This window comes from Zootoca vivipara, chromosome 16, assembly GCF_963506605.1.
Source record: "Zootoca vivipara chromosome 16, rZooViv1.1, whole genome shotgun sequence".
Taxonomy (NCBI): domain Eukaryota; kingdom Metazoa; phylum Chordata; class Lepidosauria; order Squamata; family Lacertidae; genus Zootoca; species Zootoca vivipara.
In genome coordinates, this window is record NC_083291.1 from 23,375,721 (window position 1) to 23,394,812 (window position 19,092).

General features: G+C 47.2%; 1 protein-coding gene across 1 annotated transcript in view; it reads left to right on the forward strand.

Moving 5' to 3' along the window:
• Window positions 1–1,737: 1,737 nt before the first annotated feature.
• IGFBPL1 (insulin like growth factor binding protein like 1) overlaps window positions 1,738–19,092 on the forward strand; it is a 35,884-nt gene continuing 18,529 nt past the window's right edge. Inside the window, exon 1 of the mRNA XM_035097186.2 lies at window positions 1,738–2,221. Within this exon, the coding sequence (XP_034953077.2) occupies window positions 1,738–2,221 (484 nt within the window). The remainder of the gene's footprint in view (window positions 2,222–19,092) is intronic.

Below are 19,092 nucleotides of genomic sequence, written 5' to 3' on the forward strand. Positions count from 1 at the left end.
AATGCTGTGGGAATCAGCTTGCTATTATGCTCTGTACAATGCAGTTCTGAAAGCCGCCTGAATAAACCATCCCTTGCTACTGAGCAGGGATTAAGCAAAGACACTCTGCAAATTAATGCACTGAGGAGCGTAGCTGGATTGGGCAGCCTCACCTTGCGAAACGATGGCTGGGTTTGGCACATGAGCAAAAAATAGCACATATTATAAACCTAGCTAGAACAGGACTCCAGTCCAAAATGGCCTGAATAAAGCTGGATCACATCTATCTTCATCTCATTTAATAAAGCGAATGACCTAATTTGAAACTGTAACTTCAGGTGCTTTTGCATTTGCTATTTTCTGTGCCCACCCCACCCCACCCCACCCTGGCTGCTCCTTTGCTGGTCTAGGCTGCTGGGCAAGATGTGCATGCTCCTCTGGGCATCTTGGCAGAAGAATCCCATCCCTGGCGTGGGCTGGGCCAATAGTGCCAGGTACTACAGTATTAGAAGTATGAGCGAAGCACCCAGCAGGGCTCCAATGGTGCAAGAGAGGGGGATGACGATACAGTTCCAGACTCTCCAAGTGTCCCTATTTTCCAGGAGCAGTCCCGGACTTACAGAAGCCATCCTGGTTTCTGATTTGATCCCAGAATGTCCTACTTTCCTTTAGGACGTCCCTATTTTAATCAGAGAAATATTGGAAGGTATGGAGTACAATACAACTTTTAGAAGACATCTGAAAGCAGCCCTGCATAGGGAAGTGTTTTTTTTTTAATTTTAAAAAAGTGCGATGTTTTATTGTGCATTATATATATATTGGAAGCTGCCCAGAGTGGTTGGGACAGCCCAGTCAGATGGGTGGGGAATTATTATTACTATTATTATCCCTATTTTCATTGGCGAAATGTTGGAGGGTATGATGCTCCTTGCAGCGGCGGAGCACCCGCTGCGCCTTGACAAGCGCTCTTGCCGACGGGCGGGCGCTCAAGCGCTGGGTGGGAGAGGCGCAGAGGGAACTCTTCACCCTCAGCTCGCCCAGCCCTCGTCTCCCAGGCAGGGCGCAGAGGGTGCTGCTCTTCATCTCTGTGCGCCCGGGGCAAGGACTCCCCAGCACCCAGCACGCTACGCCAGTTGCTCCTTGCCAAGGGTGCAAGGGGGGCGCTATACCTCTTCGCTAATAGCACAAGGAAGCCTCCGTAGGTCTTTGCATGTGGTCAATCCCTGATAATGTTTTTAAAACACCGTGCAAAACCCGCAAAGCGAAGCAGATAGGAGCTGAAGCAGCACACTGTTTCGTGGCTAGAACAAAACACGCACAAACAAACCCCGTAGCGCAGCTGGCGAGTGGGGATCTAGACTCTAGCTACTGGCGCGGAGGTGATCTGGCCAGCAGAAAAGGCAGGCGAAGAAAGGATAATTACGCACAAGGGCGCATCATCCGCTTCTGCTCTCGACACTCCCCGCTTGGCTTTTCTTCTCTCTCCAGAACCAGTGCTGGCGCCTGATCCTGAGCCTCGAGGTGCTGACAGTCGGGCTCCGCTGAGTTCAAAACTGGAGCTAAGGAATCGCACGCAGGAAGGTCGCAGTCAGCTCGCGCGCTGAGGCGCCCTAGTGTGGAGGCGTGGTCGTTCTAGGGGGCGTATCTCTCGCCATCCCCACCCACCTCCCCTGACTCTGCCGTCGACGCTGCGCCCCTTTAGACGGCTCCTTCCTGAGCTGCCGTCGCCCGCCTGGTCTGCCTGCCCAGCTCGCCATGATGCCCGCCGTCTGGGGCTCAACGCTACCGCCGCGGCTGCTGCTGCTGCTGCCGCTCTTGGCCCTCTGGTTGTGCCTGGCGTCGAGGAGCGCGGCGGAGACGGCGGCGTGCGCTCCCTGCCGGCGCGAGCTGTGCGAGACGGCGCGGTGCGCGGCGCCCGAGCTGACGGCGCGGGACGAGTGCGGCTGCTGCGAGCGGTGCCTGAGCGCCGAGGGCGAGCGGTGCGGAGGGGCTCGGGGCGCTCGCTGCGGCCCGGGGCTGGTGTGCGTTAGCCAGCGCCAAGCCGAGCCTCCCGCCGCCGAGGAAGAGGAGCAGGAGCAGGAAGAAGGCACCGGGCGCTGCGTCTGCAAGGAGGACGGCGCCGTCTGCGGCTCCGACGGCCGCTCTTACAGCAGCGTGTGCGCCCTCCACCTGCACAGCTGGCGCGCCCTGCACAGCGGCCGGGAGCGCGTCCGGAAGGCGCACGACGGCGAGTGCAAGCTCGGTAAGTCTCTGTGGGGTGGGGGGCAGTGGCCAGTCAGGAAATGTTTGTATTTCTGAATGTTTGCATAGTTGTTCCTTGGTCCAGATAAATACCCTTCTTGTCTGTTTGAACAGTTAAAATCGAGACACCCACACCTCTTACAACCACAGGGGGCAATTTGATTTTTAGGGGGGGGGCATTTCGGAAGCTTGTTTGGACCAAGTTAATGTTCTTTTAGGCTTCCTCCATGTGAATAGGAGTTCACTTTTTGAATAATAAGAATTATATGTGGGGGAGATCAGGATTTTAGAAATGCTTAGGTGAGGCAAGCCCCTAAAAAGGTTGGGAACCACTGTCTTAGAATTATAAAAGATCAATGACTTCCCTTTTTTTCTTTCCATGGTTCATTTTGCATAGCATAAATCCCTGCATGTTTCATATAAACTAAACCATTCAGCAGTGGTGGAGCTTCATCCTCCGGCACTGGCTGCTGAAGACTTACAGACCCAGATGGAAAGGAGGGGAAGTAAAAGAGTGACAGGTGTTCAAGTGAAAATAGTGTTCTGGTCAGGTCTTGTTGTCCGGTTGACTCGTGCAATCCAATCCATGTTTACTGAGAAGTCCATCCCACTGCATTCGGTGAAAGTTACTTCAGACATGTGTGAATAAGCCCGAGGGAGCAGGTGGCGCTGTGGTCTAAACCACTGAGCCCCTTGGGCTTGCTGATTGGAAGGTCGGTGGTTCGAATCCTCATGATGGGTTGATCTCCCATTGTTCTGTCCCTGTTGCTGACAACCTAGCAGTTCAAAAGCATACCAGTGTGAGTAGATAAATAGGTACTGTTGCGACAGGAAGGTAAATTGCATTTCTGTGCACTCTGGCTTCCATCCCAGTGTTCTGTTGCGCCAGAAGCAATTTACTCATGGACATGGCCTGAAAAGCTGTCTATGGAAAAACGCCAGCTCCCTTGACTTGAAAGCGAGATGAGCGCCGCAACCCCATAGTCGCCTAAGACTGGACTTAACCATCCAGGGGTCCTTTACCTTTACCTTTTTTACCATTAAGCTACAGCCCCCTGTCTCTTTTTTGGAGAGGAAATTAATTAAACACCTACAATTCTATGATTCTACATGCAAGGGGTTGTGGGTACTTTGATGCATGGGGCTTTTGATGGATTTAGCATAGCTTACAGAAAGGGGGATGCAGGTGGCGCTGTGGGTTAAACCACAGAGCCTAGGACTTGCCGATCAGAAGGTCGGCGGTTCGAATCCCCGCGATGGGGTGAGCTCCCATTGCTCCTGCCAACCTAGCAGTTCAAAAGCATGTCAAAGTGCAAGTAGATAAATAGGTACCGACAAAGTGCAAGTAGATAAATAGGTACCGCTCCGGCGGTAAGGTAAATGGCATTTCCATGCACTGCTCTGGTTCTCCAGAAGTAGCTTAGTGCTGGCCACATGACCCGGAAGCTGTATGCCGGCTCCCTCGGCCAGTAAAGGTCCTTTTACCTTTACCTACAGAAAGGTACAGAATACTGGTTACTTTTTTTATTAAGAATTGAGGGCTGTGAAGAAGAAGCCCATGGAAAAGTTGGGGACTGACAGGTAAGATTTGATTGCGAAATATGGAGCTGTGTGCATACACCTCATCACGATATCAATTATATGGATGGGGCCTAGCTCCCCCCCCATATTTTATTCAAGTTGGCACCCCTGCTGTCTACAGCTGGGAATCTAAACCTTGAAGATCCCCCGCCCACCCCCTTTTTCCTGTGGTTCTAATTTTGAGACCTGGCAATGTTTCAGAATTTCTCTACCCCCTGCAAATCCAAGGCACATGTTGTGCTGCAGCCCGTATGGGTCCCCTGCTGATCTTAGACAGCTGACAGGCACTAGCGAAAGGTCCAGCATGTCCAGGCTTCTGTTTTAAGCACAGGAATGTCCTGGGGAGAAGATTCTGCCTTCTGATTGAGTCAGACACTCCCCACCCATTGTGAGCTGCAGCACCCACCTGGGACTTCTTAGCCCAGCAGGCCAGATAATTCTCTGTCCCCATTCCTGCAGGCCAACATTGGCAGGTGTGTGTGACAACCAGTGGCAGAGCTTCATGCTCCTGCACTGGGGGACGGAGAGCAGGCAGAGGCAGGGCTGGCGCGCGTCCTGGGGGCGTGGCGCGCATCCTGGGGGTGGGGCAGGGGCAGGGCGCCCAGTGCAGGCAGGGGGGCAGCCGTGATGGCACCCTACCGGGATCGCGCTGCCGGGGGCGGTGTGCTTCCCCCAAACTCCTCTTCCTCCGCCAGTGGTGACAACCCACCTGCCAATCACCTGATGTCAAGGTTTCCCAAGTACCTAACAGCCAGCTAGTTGTTAGGCAGGTGGGAACCACAGCGCAAGGGGCTTTGCCTGCAATATGCTCAGGCCTCGGGCTGTGGGTTGTCTTGCCAGCTTGTCGGACTCCTTTGTGCAGTGCTTCCCAAACACCCAAAAGCACGGCTGACTTCAGATGACTTCTACCACACCCACCAACATTTCTCCAATGAAAATAGGGGCGTCCCAAGGAAAAGTGGGACATTCAGGGATTAAATCAGAAACCAGGACGGCTTCTGTAAATCCGGGACTGTCCCTGGGAAAAGGGACACTGGGAGGGTCTGAGATAATGGCTGGCAACCTAAAAATTCTACATCTTTAACCCCTCTGACGGCACCCTGTTTGCAAGCTTGAAAAGCCACCAAGTTTTCCCCCAATATATAAATGTAACAGTTATACCTGATGTCTTTCTTTTCCGGCACATGTCTGTCTCGAGAGACAATGGAGTGCACCTTCGGGGGAGAAGTCAAACCGCTGCGTTAGCATCACTGAAGTGACCTCTCGGATGCGCAAGCCTGGGCCATGTACTGTATATGGAGGTCCTGGGCTCACCCTCCTCTCTCTGCTTAATCTACCCCGCAGGGTTGTTGTCAAGATAAAACCAGGGGGAGCAGGTGAGGGGTGCCATGTAGACTCCTCGGAGTTATTTGGAGCAGGATAAAAATGTAACAAACAAAGAACTGTCTGACTGGAGCTTTTGGTGGCGCTTGGTGTTATATCACCGACTGCCTCTGTAGCTGTCCATTCTGATGATAATGAAAGCTCTGCCAAAGAGGGGGCTTTTATGTGTCAGTAAGCACCTCATTATATCTTAACCCAAGGGCACTAATTTATTCATGTATAATCAGTGGGGCAATATTTAACAGTCCCCTTTGGGACGCAGGGTTGTGTGTAACAGCTGCTTCTCTGCCCATTTGTAATCAAGCCCATTCCTTCTAGTTTGTTATAAGCTCTCTGTGTTTTTTGTTTTGCTTTTTTTTCCCCTAATGAGCATTGTGGGAATCTGGGGGATTCCATAATTTTTTATTGTTCTCATTTTGATACTAGCACAACCCAACTTCAAAAGTACATTTCGAAGTCTGTGCCTTTGCCTGCTTCAGAGAATGCCCTAATTTATTTAATGGAATGCCGTTCAGTTTGAAGAGAGGTGTCTGTGTGTCTCCAGATCTATTCATTCATGGCTTTGTCACACTTTCTCGAAACAAAGCCCACCCCATTCCCTTTCCTGTGCCTCAGGCAGAACTTGGGAGAAATGGGGATCTCACCAGAGATGGGACTCTTTCAAAGGACCTGTGGTTCCTTTGAGCCGCCCCAAACCGATGCTCACTTGACAATACTCTGAACAGATCAAGTCACAAATGACAGATCTCCTTTTCTGCCCGCCAGTCCTTTTCGCACTCTTTAATCCTCTTGCTGACTCCGCCAACAGGAGATTAGTTCAGAGCTTAGCTCGTTTCACTGCCTGTGCGGTTACATTTTCATAAATTAGATTTTTTTTTTCCCTCCCCTGCAATATTTTTGCATGGGTGTAGCGAAATTGTGCAGCTTGGCTTTGAGCTCTGCACTCTCCTTTCCTTGCTTGTATCTTTTGTTACAGGGATGGTGACAACCCCACCCATGATCAACAAAGGTGGCAGGACGCCTCCTTTGCATGACCCTGGATCCTCCCCACCACTCTTATCCAAATAATTCCCTTTTAAGAAGACTGACATTCCAGCTAGCTCATGACTGATTTCCCCCGCCCCTCCCACATATCTGCTTGGACAAGAAAGTGTTTTGTATACTGTTGTGGAGGAAAATGTAGGCTGGCAAGTGTCCACGTGTCATAGAATCATAGAATTATAGTGCTGGAAAGGACCGTGAAGGTCCTCTAGTCCAACCCCCTGCAATGCGGGAATCTTTTGCCCAATGAGGGCTCGAACCCACAACCCTGAGATTAGGAGTCCTATGCTGAGCTAATGGCATCAACATTGTTATGGCTGCTCTAGTCATCTTCTGCAAGGAAACAACGAAGGTGAAGTTTGAGAAGCCAAAGTAGTCATTGATATTGTGTATAAGTAGTCGTGTTCACCCATAAGGAAACTCCAAATTGGGACGATACTGTCAGGCAGCCGAGGAACCAACCCCCATGGCAGGTTGCCAGGTATGGATAAGGCAAGGAAAACTCCATACCATCTGCTTTTAATCAATATTCACAGAGAGAGGCTTGGGAATGCAGCCTCTTAGAATAATGGCATTGTCCTGAGGGGGTCTCCACCCCCTCCGTCTCTCCCACTTCCTCATGAGTCATCGCTACAGGTGCTGAAAAGTTTCCTCTTCCTTTGAGCTCTTTTCTCTCCTACTTTCAATGCTTGCCGGGTTCTGGGAGAGGGAGGGTCTGGAATGCTCTCTAAAGATACTGTGTCTATCAGCTGTCACACACACACACACACCAGTGCTTCTTCCTCCTCCTCCTCCTCTCCCATTATTTTCCAGCTTTTTCCCTCAACTGCCCCTCAGCTGTAACGTCCCTCAAACCCCTGTTGTAATTCTGAACTGTCTTCTTCTTCTCTGGAAGGGTCAGGCTGGGGAGGCGGTCTCCACCATTCCTCCTGTGCCCAGTCCCTGACAAATACCTATAATAGGGTTTCTCTCGATTTCTGTCTGCCCGCCTACCAAGTGTTTCGCTGAAGGATGGAGACAGATCTGGGTAAGCACCAGTAGTGGAGGCTGAAAGTGGAATCAGAAAAATGAAGGGGGAGGTGTGCTTTACCCCTTCCCTACCTCCTATTTGTTCAAAAATCCATTCATCCTGCCAGAATTTCCCATCCATTAAGGGAATGAGAAGGCATTCCTCTGGTTAGCCATGCTGTTGCGGCTTACTGGGTGTAGGCTGTGGCAGGGAGATTGACACAGTCCAAATGCAGCAGTGGAGCCCATCTAGCACTCCTGTCGGTGTGTTAACACCAACCCAATCTCCTTGCCTCTTCCCTCTACCTTCTGTTAAGCAGCAGCAATGCAACCGGCCAGAGGTCAGGTCAGTGAAAACACCTTACCACCCTGTGCACCACTGCAATCATATACAGTATCTTTCCCACTAGCGTAGGGATAAATTCTGAAGTACAGGTACTCTTCATGACAAACCCCACAGCCACACCCCTAAAGGTAAATAGGTAAAAGGTAAAGGACCCTTGGCCGGTTAAGTCCAGTCAAAGGCAACTATGGGATTGCGGCGCTCATCTCGTTTTCAGGCCGAGAGAGCCGACGTTTGTCCACAGACAGCTTTCCGGGTCATGTGGCCAGCAGGACTAAACCGCTTCTGGCACAACAGAACACTGTGACGGAAATCAGAGCGTATGGAAACGCCGTTTACCTTCCCACTGCAGTGGTACCTATTTATCTACTGGTGTGCTTTCGAACTGCTAGGTTGGCCGGAGCTGGGACAGAGCAATGGGAGCTCACTCCGTTGCAGGGAATCGAACCGCCGACCTTCCGATCAGCTAGTCCAAGAGGCTCAATGGTTTAGACCACAACGCCGCCCACTCCCTTTTTATATACATTGTATATATTATTTAATATATACATCCAGAACGCATGATGCTTGCAAACCCACACTGACAACTGGTGAGGAAAATCAACAAAAGAACAAAACTGAATCAACACACAGTTTCCCTGGCAAGAAGTGTGCATGCACACACGAAAGTTTATACCAAGAACAAACTTAGTTGGTCTCTAAGGTGCTACTTTAGAGGACCCAGGTGGTGCTGTGGGTTAAACCACAGAGTCTAGGGCTTGCTGATCAGAAGGTCGGCGGTTCGAATCCCTGCAACAGGGTGAGCTCCTGTTATTCGGTCCCAGCTCCTGCCCACCTAGCAGTTTGAAAGCACATCAAAGTGCAAGTAGATAAATAGGGACCGCTCCAGCGGGAAGGTAAACGGCATTCCCGTACGCTGCTCTGGTTCGCCAGAAGCAGCTTTGTCATGCTGGCCACATGACCCGGAAGCTGTCTGCGGACAAACACTGGCTCCCTCGGCCTATAGAGCGAGATGAGCGTCGCAACCCCAGAGTCGGACACGACTGGACCTGATGGTTAGGGGCCCCTTTACCTTTACCTTTAAGGTGCTACTGGACATTTACACACACACACACACACACACACACACACACACACACACACACACACATTAGGGTAGATATTGATTGTTCTTCCACACATCCCTCTCTGTTTTATTGTCCCTTCCCTGCCCCTCATTGATACAGATATGTATATGTACCTAGGTGTTTCTGGGGGGGGGGGAATTAATAATATTGCCTGGAAATGACCATCGTCCATCATGAGCTCATTGAAGAAAGAGCAGGAGATAAAGAAAGCAGTTCGTTAACCCCCTTTCAGCAGGTACCTTGAACATATTCATATGAGCAAGGTATCTATAACAAGAATTTGAAAGCGGGGGGCGGGGAGAGAGGACAAGGCAATCGCCACTATCTGGCAGCTCTGCCCCATTAATGAGAATGTCCGCATATAGTCCTTCTGTGTGAGGTATATAGCCTTGGGAGCTGGTTGCTTCTCTGCTTAGAATCTCAGGCATATTTTTGGCACTACAGTATCTGGTAAGTTCCACTGGGTTGCCCTGAAGTACATTTTACTCAGAGTAACAGTGTTAATAAGAATTTTAAGGTCTCAAATATAGAATAAACATTCATATATGCACACATGTCTAAATATATGAACCATGTGTCTGAAACAGTATGGGAGAGCAATCCTGAAGCCATTTCAACTCTCCCAATGACCTCAAATATTCCTCTGCAGTAAGGGAGGCAAAAGGGGAAAGCCTTCCCATTGTCATTTTGCTTGCAAATCCTGTCTTAAGGGCGTATTTGTGTAGGAATAGGGTGAGCCTGTGACCTGGACTTAGGAACTAAAGTATGAACCATCACAAAAGAATGGCCAGACTGCCCAGGTAAGGCAATCAGTGACCATTATCAGGTATCCTGGCAGGCAGGATTTCTGCTGTAGACCGCCTCCTTCTGTGATGTATGATTTGGGGGGCGTCTTTATAAGGGCTTGTGCACCATTGTTCTGTGTTCTCCTCCCTCCTGTGTGTGGTGAGTGGGGACCCTGTTACAACAGTTCCTTGAATAAAGATCAGGCTTACTAGCCGCTCTGCTTCTCAGTATATTCTGGTTGGCCTCTGTTATTTTCTCCTGCCAATAGGGGAACCCACCCCATAAGGAATACAGGCTCCGGAATACCCCATAAGGGAAAGGGAGCAGTTTTTCTTATAACACACTCATGGAAATTAACTGAAACCTAAGTTAGTCAGGGCCTTTCATTTAAACTCTGAGTAAAAGTTACTTCAGTACAACCATTAGCTGTGAAACCCATTTTCGATAGGTTCTTGCAAGGAAGAAAAAAGAATTTGCCCTGTGTTCTGCAAAACATGACAACAGCAGCTACTTCAGGTGGCAGTACCCTTTTCTGAATTTAATTACATTCACATATTCTGCATTTTGCATACTGTAAACCCCACCCCCCCCATCGTGAAATTAGCAACCCTCCCCTCTATTTCTGTTTCGCAGAATTTTATATACAGTGGTACCTCAACATACGAATGCTTCGACTTCCAAAGGTTTCGACTTAGGAAGTCGACAACCCCGGAAGTCTTTCTGCCCTGTGCGCAGTCCGCGCATGTGCAAAAGCGCAATATTGCGCTTCGCGCATGGGCAGAACAGGTGCTTCGACATCCGAAAACCTTGACTTACGAAGAGCGCCGCAGAACGGATCGTCTTCGTAAGTCAAGGTACCACTGTATTTATCTCTCCAGACAAAAGGGAGCAGCTTCTCTATTGTTCCTGCTACATGCATTAATAGTGTGCAGATTTTCACAGGCCTCACAGCCACAGCACTCTTGGAATACAAAAAACTCTTGGAAGGAAAAACCTTCAGAAATGATCTGACTTAAAATAGGAAAACTGCATGCAAATCAGCCAAGAAAAGGCAACTCACCCCCCACCCCAAAGGGCTTTTATGAACGGTGATGCTGTCTGACAAGCATAACATTGCCAGCTACAAGCAGAAAATCCACTTCTAATCTTCAGGAAAATGAAAGGGCGAGACTTCGGGGACCTCACTTGCAAGCAAACTGGTATCCCATTGCACCAAAAGGCTTTGAGGCTTGCTTGGAACTTCTAAAAAACAACAACAACCCAGCCCTCCAAAACCATATGGGCCCAATCCAGTCCAAAGTCTAGCACTTTTATAGCATTTAATTCAAATAGGAGAGTAAGGGTTAATGTGGAAAAATAGCGGGAAATGTCTTCCACACACTCTTCCTGCCAACCTACAAGAAGCATCCACAGGAGACTGCCAACATGTGTGCTGTGTTGTTGTTTTTTTTAAGGGGGGTTAACTATTTATTTCCCTGAACCTTTATTCATTCAATATCTCTTCTCTCTTTTTTATAATTTTTTTATTAGTTTTCAATTACAATAATCTAATAATAGCCTCATTTTAACAATGCCAAATTATAAAACAATTACTAATACCAATCATTCAGGTGCCAAATGATATAATTTAGGTTCCGTCCCCCCCACGGCGTGCTAGAATTGATGCTTTGGTGACTTACTTTATTTCTGCGTTCCAAACTCTTACTAATTTCAATTGCACTCTAGTCAAAATAACAATCCTTTATTATACAACAACTGCAGTATTAACGGCTTCCATTCATATTGACATATTAAATGATTTATAAAGCTACAGAAGAAGCATTCAAACGATATCCTTGTTCTTCCTGTGTGTGGCAATTATTCTGATGTTTCTTCCTGTCCATGTAAAAGATTACGTCTATCTTCTCCCAGTTGTTGCTGTTCTCCATCATGCCTTGGGTGGAGCTAATATCCCATTGTTGTTTCAGAAGTTCTCCATTGCTCCGTCCTGTTATTCACTCAATATATCTCTCCTTGATTGCTTTCCTTCTTTCTACAACTGAAAAAAATTAGTGATGGAGTGGAACATAGATAAGCAGGGATGAAATACTACTTCTTCTTTCACAGCATCTCCTGGGGGTGCTCTCTGTGTACTATATAAATACGCTTTCCCCAAGAGTTTAGTTCAGTTGAGATTCCTGCATTGCAAGAGGTTGAACTCTATGATTCCAAACGGCAAACTCACCAGATAAGATAAGCCAAGGCATAGCTGCCAAGTACCCCGTTCTTCCTGGGAAACCCCCGTATTTTCTTACCGTTTCCCGCTGGTCTCCCAAATGGATTTATATCCCGTAAATCCCCCGGAAAGCAGCTCCTGCCGACGGCCATGTTTCTGGTGCTGCTCTGCCCATTTCCAAAATGGCCGCGGCGCCAGAAGTCGCTTCTACGCATGTCTGGAAGTGCATAGAAGCGACTTCCGGTGCCGCTGTGCCCATTTAGGAAATGGGCAGAGCAGCACCAGAAGTTGCTTCTATGCATGTCCGGAAGTCGCGTAGAAGCGACTTCCGGTGCTGCGTCACTGCTGGTCCTGGATTTTTCAATCCGGAACTTGACAGCTATGAGCCAAGGTTGACATCCAAATTTGCTCTCATTCTATGACAGGGTTGTGGGTGGGCGGGCCTGGGGCTCTCTGGACATTGCAGGACTACAAAGCCCATCACCTCTGGCCATTGGCCATGATGGCTGAGGCTGATGGGAGTTAGAGTCTAATAACATCTGGATGCCCCACCAATTACCTTCCTTGTCAACATCTAAGAGGACCTGAACATTGACAAATGCTTGGACTGCCAAGAGACATGTCAACATGAACCAGAGTGGATTTGATTTAAATCATTTTTTTAACAGAAAGACTGATTCTTGCTGGTATAATCTTAATATTTGCAACCAGATGAAGGATGAAGGTTTCGTCTTTGGAATAATAAATTTTCAGAGTAGTTTTTACAGTTTATCAAAAATTACTGACTTGCACAATTATTACACAAAGATCCCAAGACTAGTGGAGTATTCTGCTCACAAGGTTGCACTTTCATTTTTACTGCTTTACACTTAGCAAATCTATTCCACTCCAAACAATCTATTCATTGAACCTCTTGGAACTTAGCATTTAAGAGGTAAGGGGTTGATTCTGTGTATATAAACTTGCAAAGGAACAATGGGATTAAGGTTTTTTCCTCAACTCTGTATGTTTATTTTATAACATTTTTCTTGTGAAGGAAAAAGCATGTTATCTCTGCAGACACAAATTCACACTTTTGAGAACTGCAAAAACAAGCATCTGTGATCATATCTTCTCATTAGAAATACTGCCCCAAATAATCTCACAGAAACCTCTGGAAGAGCATGGCATTGTGAATGGATTAATGGAGTTCATTTACCAAAAAAATTAAACATTGCATATAAGGCCTCATGCTACATAATTAAAAACAAATCCTTATTTCCAGATGAATAGCCTTTGGAATATAATGTAACTTAAATAGAAAACTATGTTTAGAAAGATTTTTCCTCCAAAAGCATTTTATTTTTAAAAATCCAATTTAAATTTTAAAAAATCCAGTTTAAATATTTAAAAATCTGGTTTAAATAAAAAATATCTGTGGTTTTTTTATCACTGATTTTTATCCACCCTGATCTCAGCTGCCACAGGTCCTGACAGGATACTGCAAGGAAGCAGCAGAATCATGCCTGGCTCGTTTTGAGCTTCTAGCCTTCCTATGAAATGTGCTGCTTTTCCAGATATGACACTGACATCAAAGCATTCTGCTTCTACCTCCCTCTCTCCATTAGAAATCTGAAATGCAATCTTGCAAAGAAGAGCAACACGGTTCTATATTTATCTCTCATATTGGAGTTCCTGTTATGTTCATATCCGTTGGCAGTAATGCAAAAGACGGTGGCAAATACAGTATATTGAAATTGTAATGTGGAAGGGAAATGCCAAGCATTTAAGCACAGCTAAATCCAAAAGATGAAATAACCACTCACTTTGGTGTTGCCCATTCAAATAACTGTGCCCGTCTTGACTGAGAGCCAAAGACAGTTTGAGTTCAACCAAATATGTTGTTTGAAGCAGTATCAGGTCACCCCAGGAGGAAGTGTGCTAAAGATAACTTGTCCTTGTCATACGAGTATATGACTGACAATATCCACCAAGTGGATCCACCATCAGGAGTTATGGTTTACTACTGAAAACAAAATAATTGATGCTTTTGAATTATGGTGCTGGAGGAGACTCTTGAGAGTCCCATGGACTGCAAGAAGATCAAACCTATCCATTCTGAAGGAAATCAGCCCTGAGTGCTCACTGGAAGGACAGATCATGAAGCTGAGGCTCCAATACTTTGGCCACCTCATGAGAAGAGAAGACTCCCTGGAAAAGACCCTGATGTTGGGAAAGATGGAGGGCACTAGGAGAAGGGGACGACAGAGGACAAGATGGTTGGACAGTGTTCTCGAGGCTACGAACATGAGTTTGACCAAACTGCGGGAGGCAGTGGAAGACAGGAGTGCCTGGCGTGCTCTGGTCCATGGGGTCATGAAGAGTCGGACATGACTAAACTACTAAAAAACAACAACAACAACTGAAAACACTGAACTAAACAAAATAGATAATATGTCTTCTTCCTCCTCTACAGACTGAGTGGAGAAACCTATGTCCCCACTGTGGAAGGACATGTGGACCCAGAAATGGCCTCCACAGTCACTTACGGACTCACTGTTAAAACCATGTTTATGGAATACAAACTTACTGGGCTACGAGTGATCGCCAAAGAAGAAGAAGAAAGCTCCTTAGCCTTTCCTTCTCCCAAAGAAATCCCACAAGGCAATGGAAGTTTAGGACCAGAGTTTTCCTTCTCCTAGATGGGGTACTGTCCCAGGTTGACAAGCCCCATCTGCCTCTCTTTCCCCACAACAGCAGGTGCAGAATTCACCTTCTTGACTGTTGGACCCACTATTGGCCATCTGCTAAAACACAATTAACTGACTTGACTGTGACTATTGGTCTCATCCACTCAATCTGCTGGAGCCTGTCTTCGCATGCAGGGGAAGTCCCTAAAACCCCAAGGGTTTGACACCTATTGGCATCCCTCACCTGGTTTAGCCAGCCAGCTGAATCCGTTCCCAGGGTGTGGCTGCTGACATCTTCCAGGAATTGAGTACAATGTGGAGACCAAAGGTGGACAAGCTACCCTAGAAGGAGCATGAGTTGTCCCCCGCCAAAAGTACTAACCCCCCCAACACCCAATCGTGTTATTGCTGTGTTTGTATTTAAGTACATCATAATTGTCATGGCCTCTGGCTAGCACAATAAGCTGAATGAATGAATGAATGAACTGAGAATGAATCTAGCTCAGTCTCCTAGCAGTAGCTTTCTGGAGTTTCAGAAAGGTTCTCAGTCTCTCCTAGCCCTAACTGGAGATGCTAGAACCTGGGGCCTTCTGCATGCAAGACAGATGCTCATTTAGCCTCCCCATGAAGAAAACAGAAAGAATGATCATTAAGATCAGGCACCTCCAAACTCAGCCCTCCAGATGTTTTGGGACTACAACTCCCATCATCCCTGACCACTGTTCCTGTTAGCTAGGGATGATGGGAGTTGTAGTCCCAAACCTCTGGAGGGCCGTAGTTTGCCTGTGCCTGAAATACACAATGCTGGTTTAATCTCCCTAAAAACAAATCAGAACAGATGTTCAATAAACAGGCTTTCTGCAAACATCTCTTGGTCTCTTCCCCTCGCCTTCCCTCAAGGTTTCCACACTGGAAATTCTCCTTCATAGTTGCTTCATTATGAAACTGCCACTTGGGACAGTGACATTTAGTCAGCTTAATCTATATTTTATCCAATTAATTTCTTAGCCCAACTGGTTTTCAAGACTTCTTACAACAGATCTATAAATGTGCAAATCTTCCATCCAGGTACACTATTGATTCTTGTTTCTAAAAGTGGGGTGGAGTCGAGCAAAGGACATCACCAATAATGCAAATGAAAATTTTGTGAAACTAGCCATCAAATATCTTGGTCTCTAAGCTAAAGCGGGTGGCACTGTGGTCTAAATCCCTGAGTCTTTTGGGCTTGCCAATCAGATGGTTGGCAGTTCGAATCCCTGCGACGGAGTGAGCTCCCGTTGCTCTGTCCCAGCTCCTGCGAGATGAGCGCCGCAACCCCATAGTCGCCTTTGACTGGACTTAACGGTCCAGAGGTTCTTTACCTTTTTACCTCCCCCCCCCATTCAAATCAATGAATTTTTAGGTTGTTTCAACATGAGCCATTAACGTTGCTATTCTTAATCCACATCTGTGGATGCTAAATAAGTAGCATCAAACAGGAAAAAATGGCCCGAAAAGTTTTTAAACATGGGTTTTCTTAGAAAACTTTCAGTAAGTTGAATTAAATAGTAAAGGACTATATATATCTTGGCCTCTTGCTCCAATTCCACTCCCCCCACTCCCCCCAAAAAGAAACCTGTATTGTATAATTGCAATGTATTGTATCAGATTGAATTTACATTTAATGCTCTTCAGTTTGGCAACCCCAGAGGTTCAGCGGGCTAAGTGAAATAAAGCGAATCTTTTTGAATGCAACCCAGTAAAGGCTTGATGCTGCAACAGTAACCTCTGTAAATAATGAAGACTTTCCAGCTCATGTTTGTCACAGCAAAAGTTTAGCATGAATTAAAAGATGGGGAGTGATTAAACAACTGAATCTTGTTTGGTGGCATGTTACCAAGCAACTATGAAGTGGCTGGGATAACCATTCTGCAAGAGACAAAAGGAGGGAGAAGCCTTGGTGCCTGTGAACTGCTGAAACATTTCAGTTTCAGAGTCTTGCAGCGAGGTGCATTCAGCAATTTCTTGTTTGAAGTATGATCTCGCCACCAATTAGCATAGCCTATTAGCATTCTCTTGCCCATTCAGCTTGCTGAAATCAGGTACAAGACGTATAAGACAGGGTGTGTAGACACTTATTACAGGGGCTTGAGTGGATTCCCACAAAACAAAGGGAAGGAAATATCTGAAAGGGGCTGTATTTTTTCAAAACAACTGGGTGGGGTTTGCAAGTAGTTCTTATTCACTTAGCATGGCCAATCACAGCAACTGATTACCTAAAAGATAATTATCTCCCTTTACAAAATTGCCCAGGAGCGAAGATCCTGAGGTGAACTCTTTCTTTTGGTCCCATCAACATTCAAGATGCAGTAAGGCTGGGCGATATCTGGTTTTCAACATTGTGATATATCACCTGCTAAACATCACAATACATCACGATGTCTGAAATAAGGACAGAGCCATGTAGAGGCATTGGCTGGCTTCCTGTTTTTCTCCGCATTGTGATTTTTGCATAACACACACCATGGTTCGCAATATATTGCCAGGTCAAAAATTACGAAACCGATATCACAATATAGGCAATATAGTTTTGACTGATATATTGCCTAGCCCTAAGGTGTGGCGCTGTGGTCTAAACCACATGACCCGGAAGCTGTCTGTGGACAAACACCAGCTCCCTCGGCCTATAGAGCGAGATGAGCGCTGCAACCCCAGAGTCGTCCGCGACTGGACCTAATTGTCACGGATACCTTTACCTTTAAGGTGTGATTGGACTCAACCCTCAGGATCCCTTCCAACTCTACAACTCTGTAATTCTATGAAATGTGGAAAAATGCCAATCTTTTTCCACTTTAAGCCTGAGCCAAGGGTCCTACTATCTCCTTTATCTTATCATTTGCACAGCACATGCCAAGGAATAGTGACACAAATAATATTTATCATCATTAAAGGTGTAGGACTGCCTCTCAGGAAGAGAGCCAGGAGGGAAGGCTGCTCAGAAAATCGGGGGGGGGGGCATCAATTGAGAATGCAGGGGATCCCTGGCCCCTTCTTATTCTTTGAGTGGCAGCTTTGATCCCAGCCTTGCTAATGATCACCTTTCACTTTCCATGTTCACGGAAGGACAATTACCGCAGTGACAATAGGCTGAGGCCAGAGGAGCTAGCAGAGCCCCAGAATTGCAGCACTGAGACTGGGAAAAGCTTGCAGGGGGTGTTACACCCGTTCCCTGAATCTTAGCACCAAGGCTGAAGAAATGAGCGTCTCGCCATTCTGCAAGACAGATTGCACAACGCACAGATGCAGTTCAACTCGGGGCAAATCCGACTGAACACGAGAGAGAGGCTGCGCTGTATGGTTTAAAAGAGGGCAAGGCTGTCATTGGCTGCTTGAAAACCAGCTGTTGGGAATCACAAATGAGTAGAGTGCTGTGGCAAGCAGGTCCTTCTTCCTGGCTTCCCATTGACATGATCCACCGGAGGCTGGTCTGGATGGGCCTGATCCAGCAGACTCTTTTCCCTTTCCAGAAAACATATGGTTACAAAAGTCAGCTGCCTTCCCCTCTCTCTGCCGAAGGGTGGCAAAAGCCCATGGGGTCCCAAGCACACACACACGGGGTCTTTAGAGAATGGAAGACATGGTGGAAACTGCCTTGGCTTTAAGAAATGTGCTTTATTCACCTATTTGCACCTTCAGTCTGCATGGAAGGAGTCCAGATCTGACAGAACAGACCTTTCAAGAGGGGCTTGTACCCCACAGAAGGGCAGTCCTGCAGCCAGCCTCCCCCAAGATGGGTCTCAGCTCTTCCTCCTCCTTCTTCCTCCCAGCCACCCTTGCTCCCAGAGCATTTACCCTGGCAACCTTCCAAATCCCCAGTCTCTGTTTCACAACTCAGGGCAAGGGGAAAGGAGTTCTCTTGTACTGTTAATGTCCCATTCCCTCAATTGCTCTCTCTTGTTCCTTAAAAGGGACACAGGTGGCACTACGGTCTAAACCACTGAGCCTCTTGGGCTTGCCGATCAGAAGGTCGGCGTTTCGATTCCCTGTGACCAGGTGAGCTCTCGTTGCTCTGTCCCACCTCCTGCCAACCTAACAGTTCTAAAGCATGCAGTGCAAGTAGATAAATAGGTACTTTTGCGGCAGGAAGGCAAACAGCGTTTCCATGCGCTCTGGTTTCCGTCATGGTGTCCCGTTGCGCCAGAAGTGGTTTAGTCCTACTGGCCACATGACCTGGAAAGCTGTCTGTGGACAAACACCGGCTCCCTCGGCCTGAAAGCGAGATGACCGCCCCAACCCCATACGTAGTCACCTTTGACGGGACTTAACTGCCCAGGGATCCTTTACCTTTACAGTGGTGCCTCGCTTAACGAATGCCCTGCTTAACGAAATTTCCGCTTAATGAAAGGATTTTTCGAGTGGAGGTTGCCTCACTAGACGAATGCGTTTTACGAAAAATTCGTCTAGCGAATCGCGGTTTCCCATAGGAATGCATTGAAATTCAATTAATGCATTCCTATGGGCAAAAAAAAATTCAAAGCATTCCTATGGGATTCGCTAGACAAATTTTTCGCTATAAGAAAAGACCCGTGGAACGAATTAATTTCGTCTAGCGAAGCACCACTGTACCTTTAATGTTCCTTAGCTTAGCCACAGGGATTCCTCTGCAGCTTGCATTCTCCCTTCATGTTCCAAATAATCAAAATCCTAGCATTTATTATTTTCTAGGGTTTAGGGGGGTTC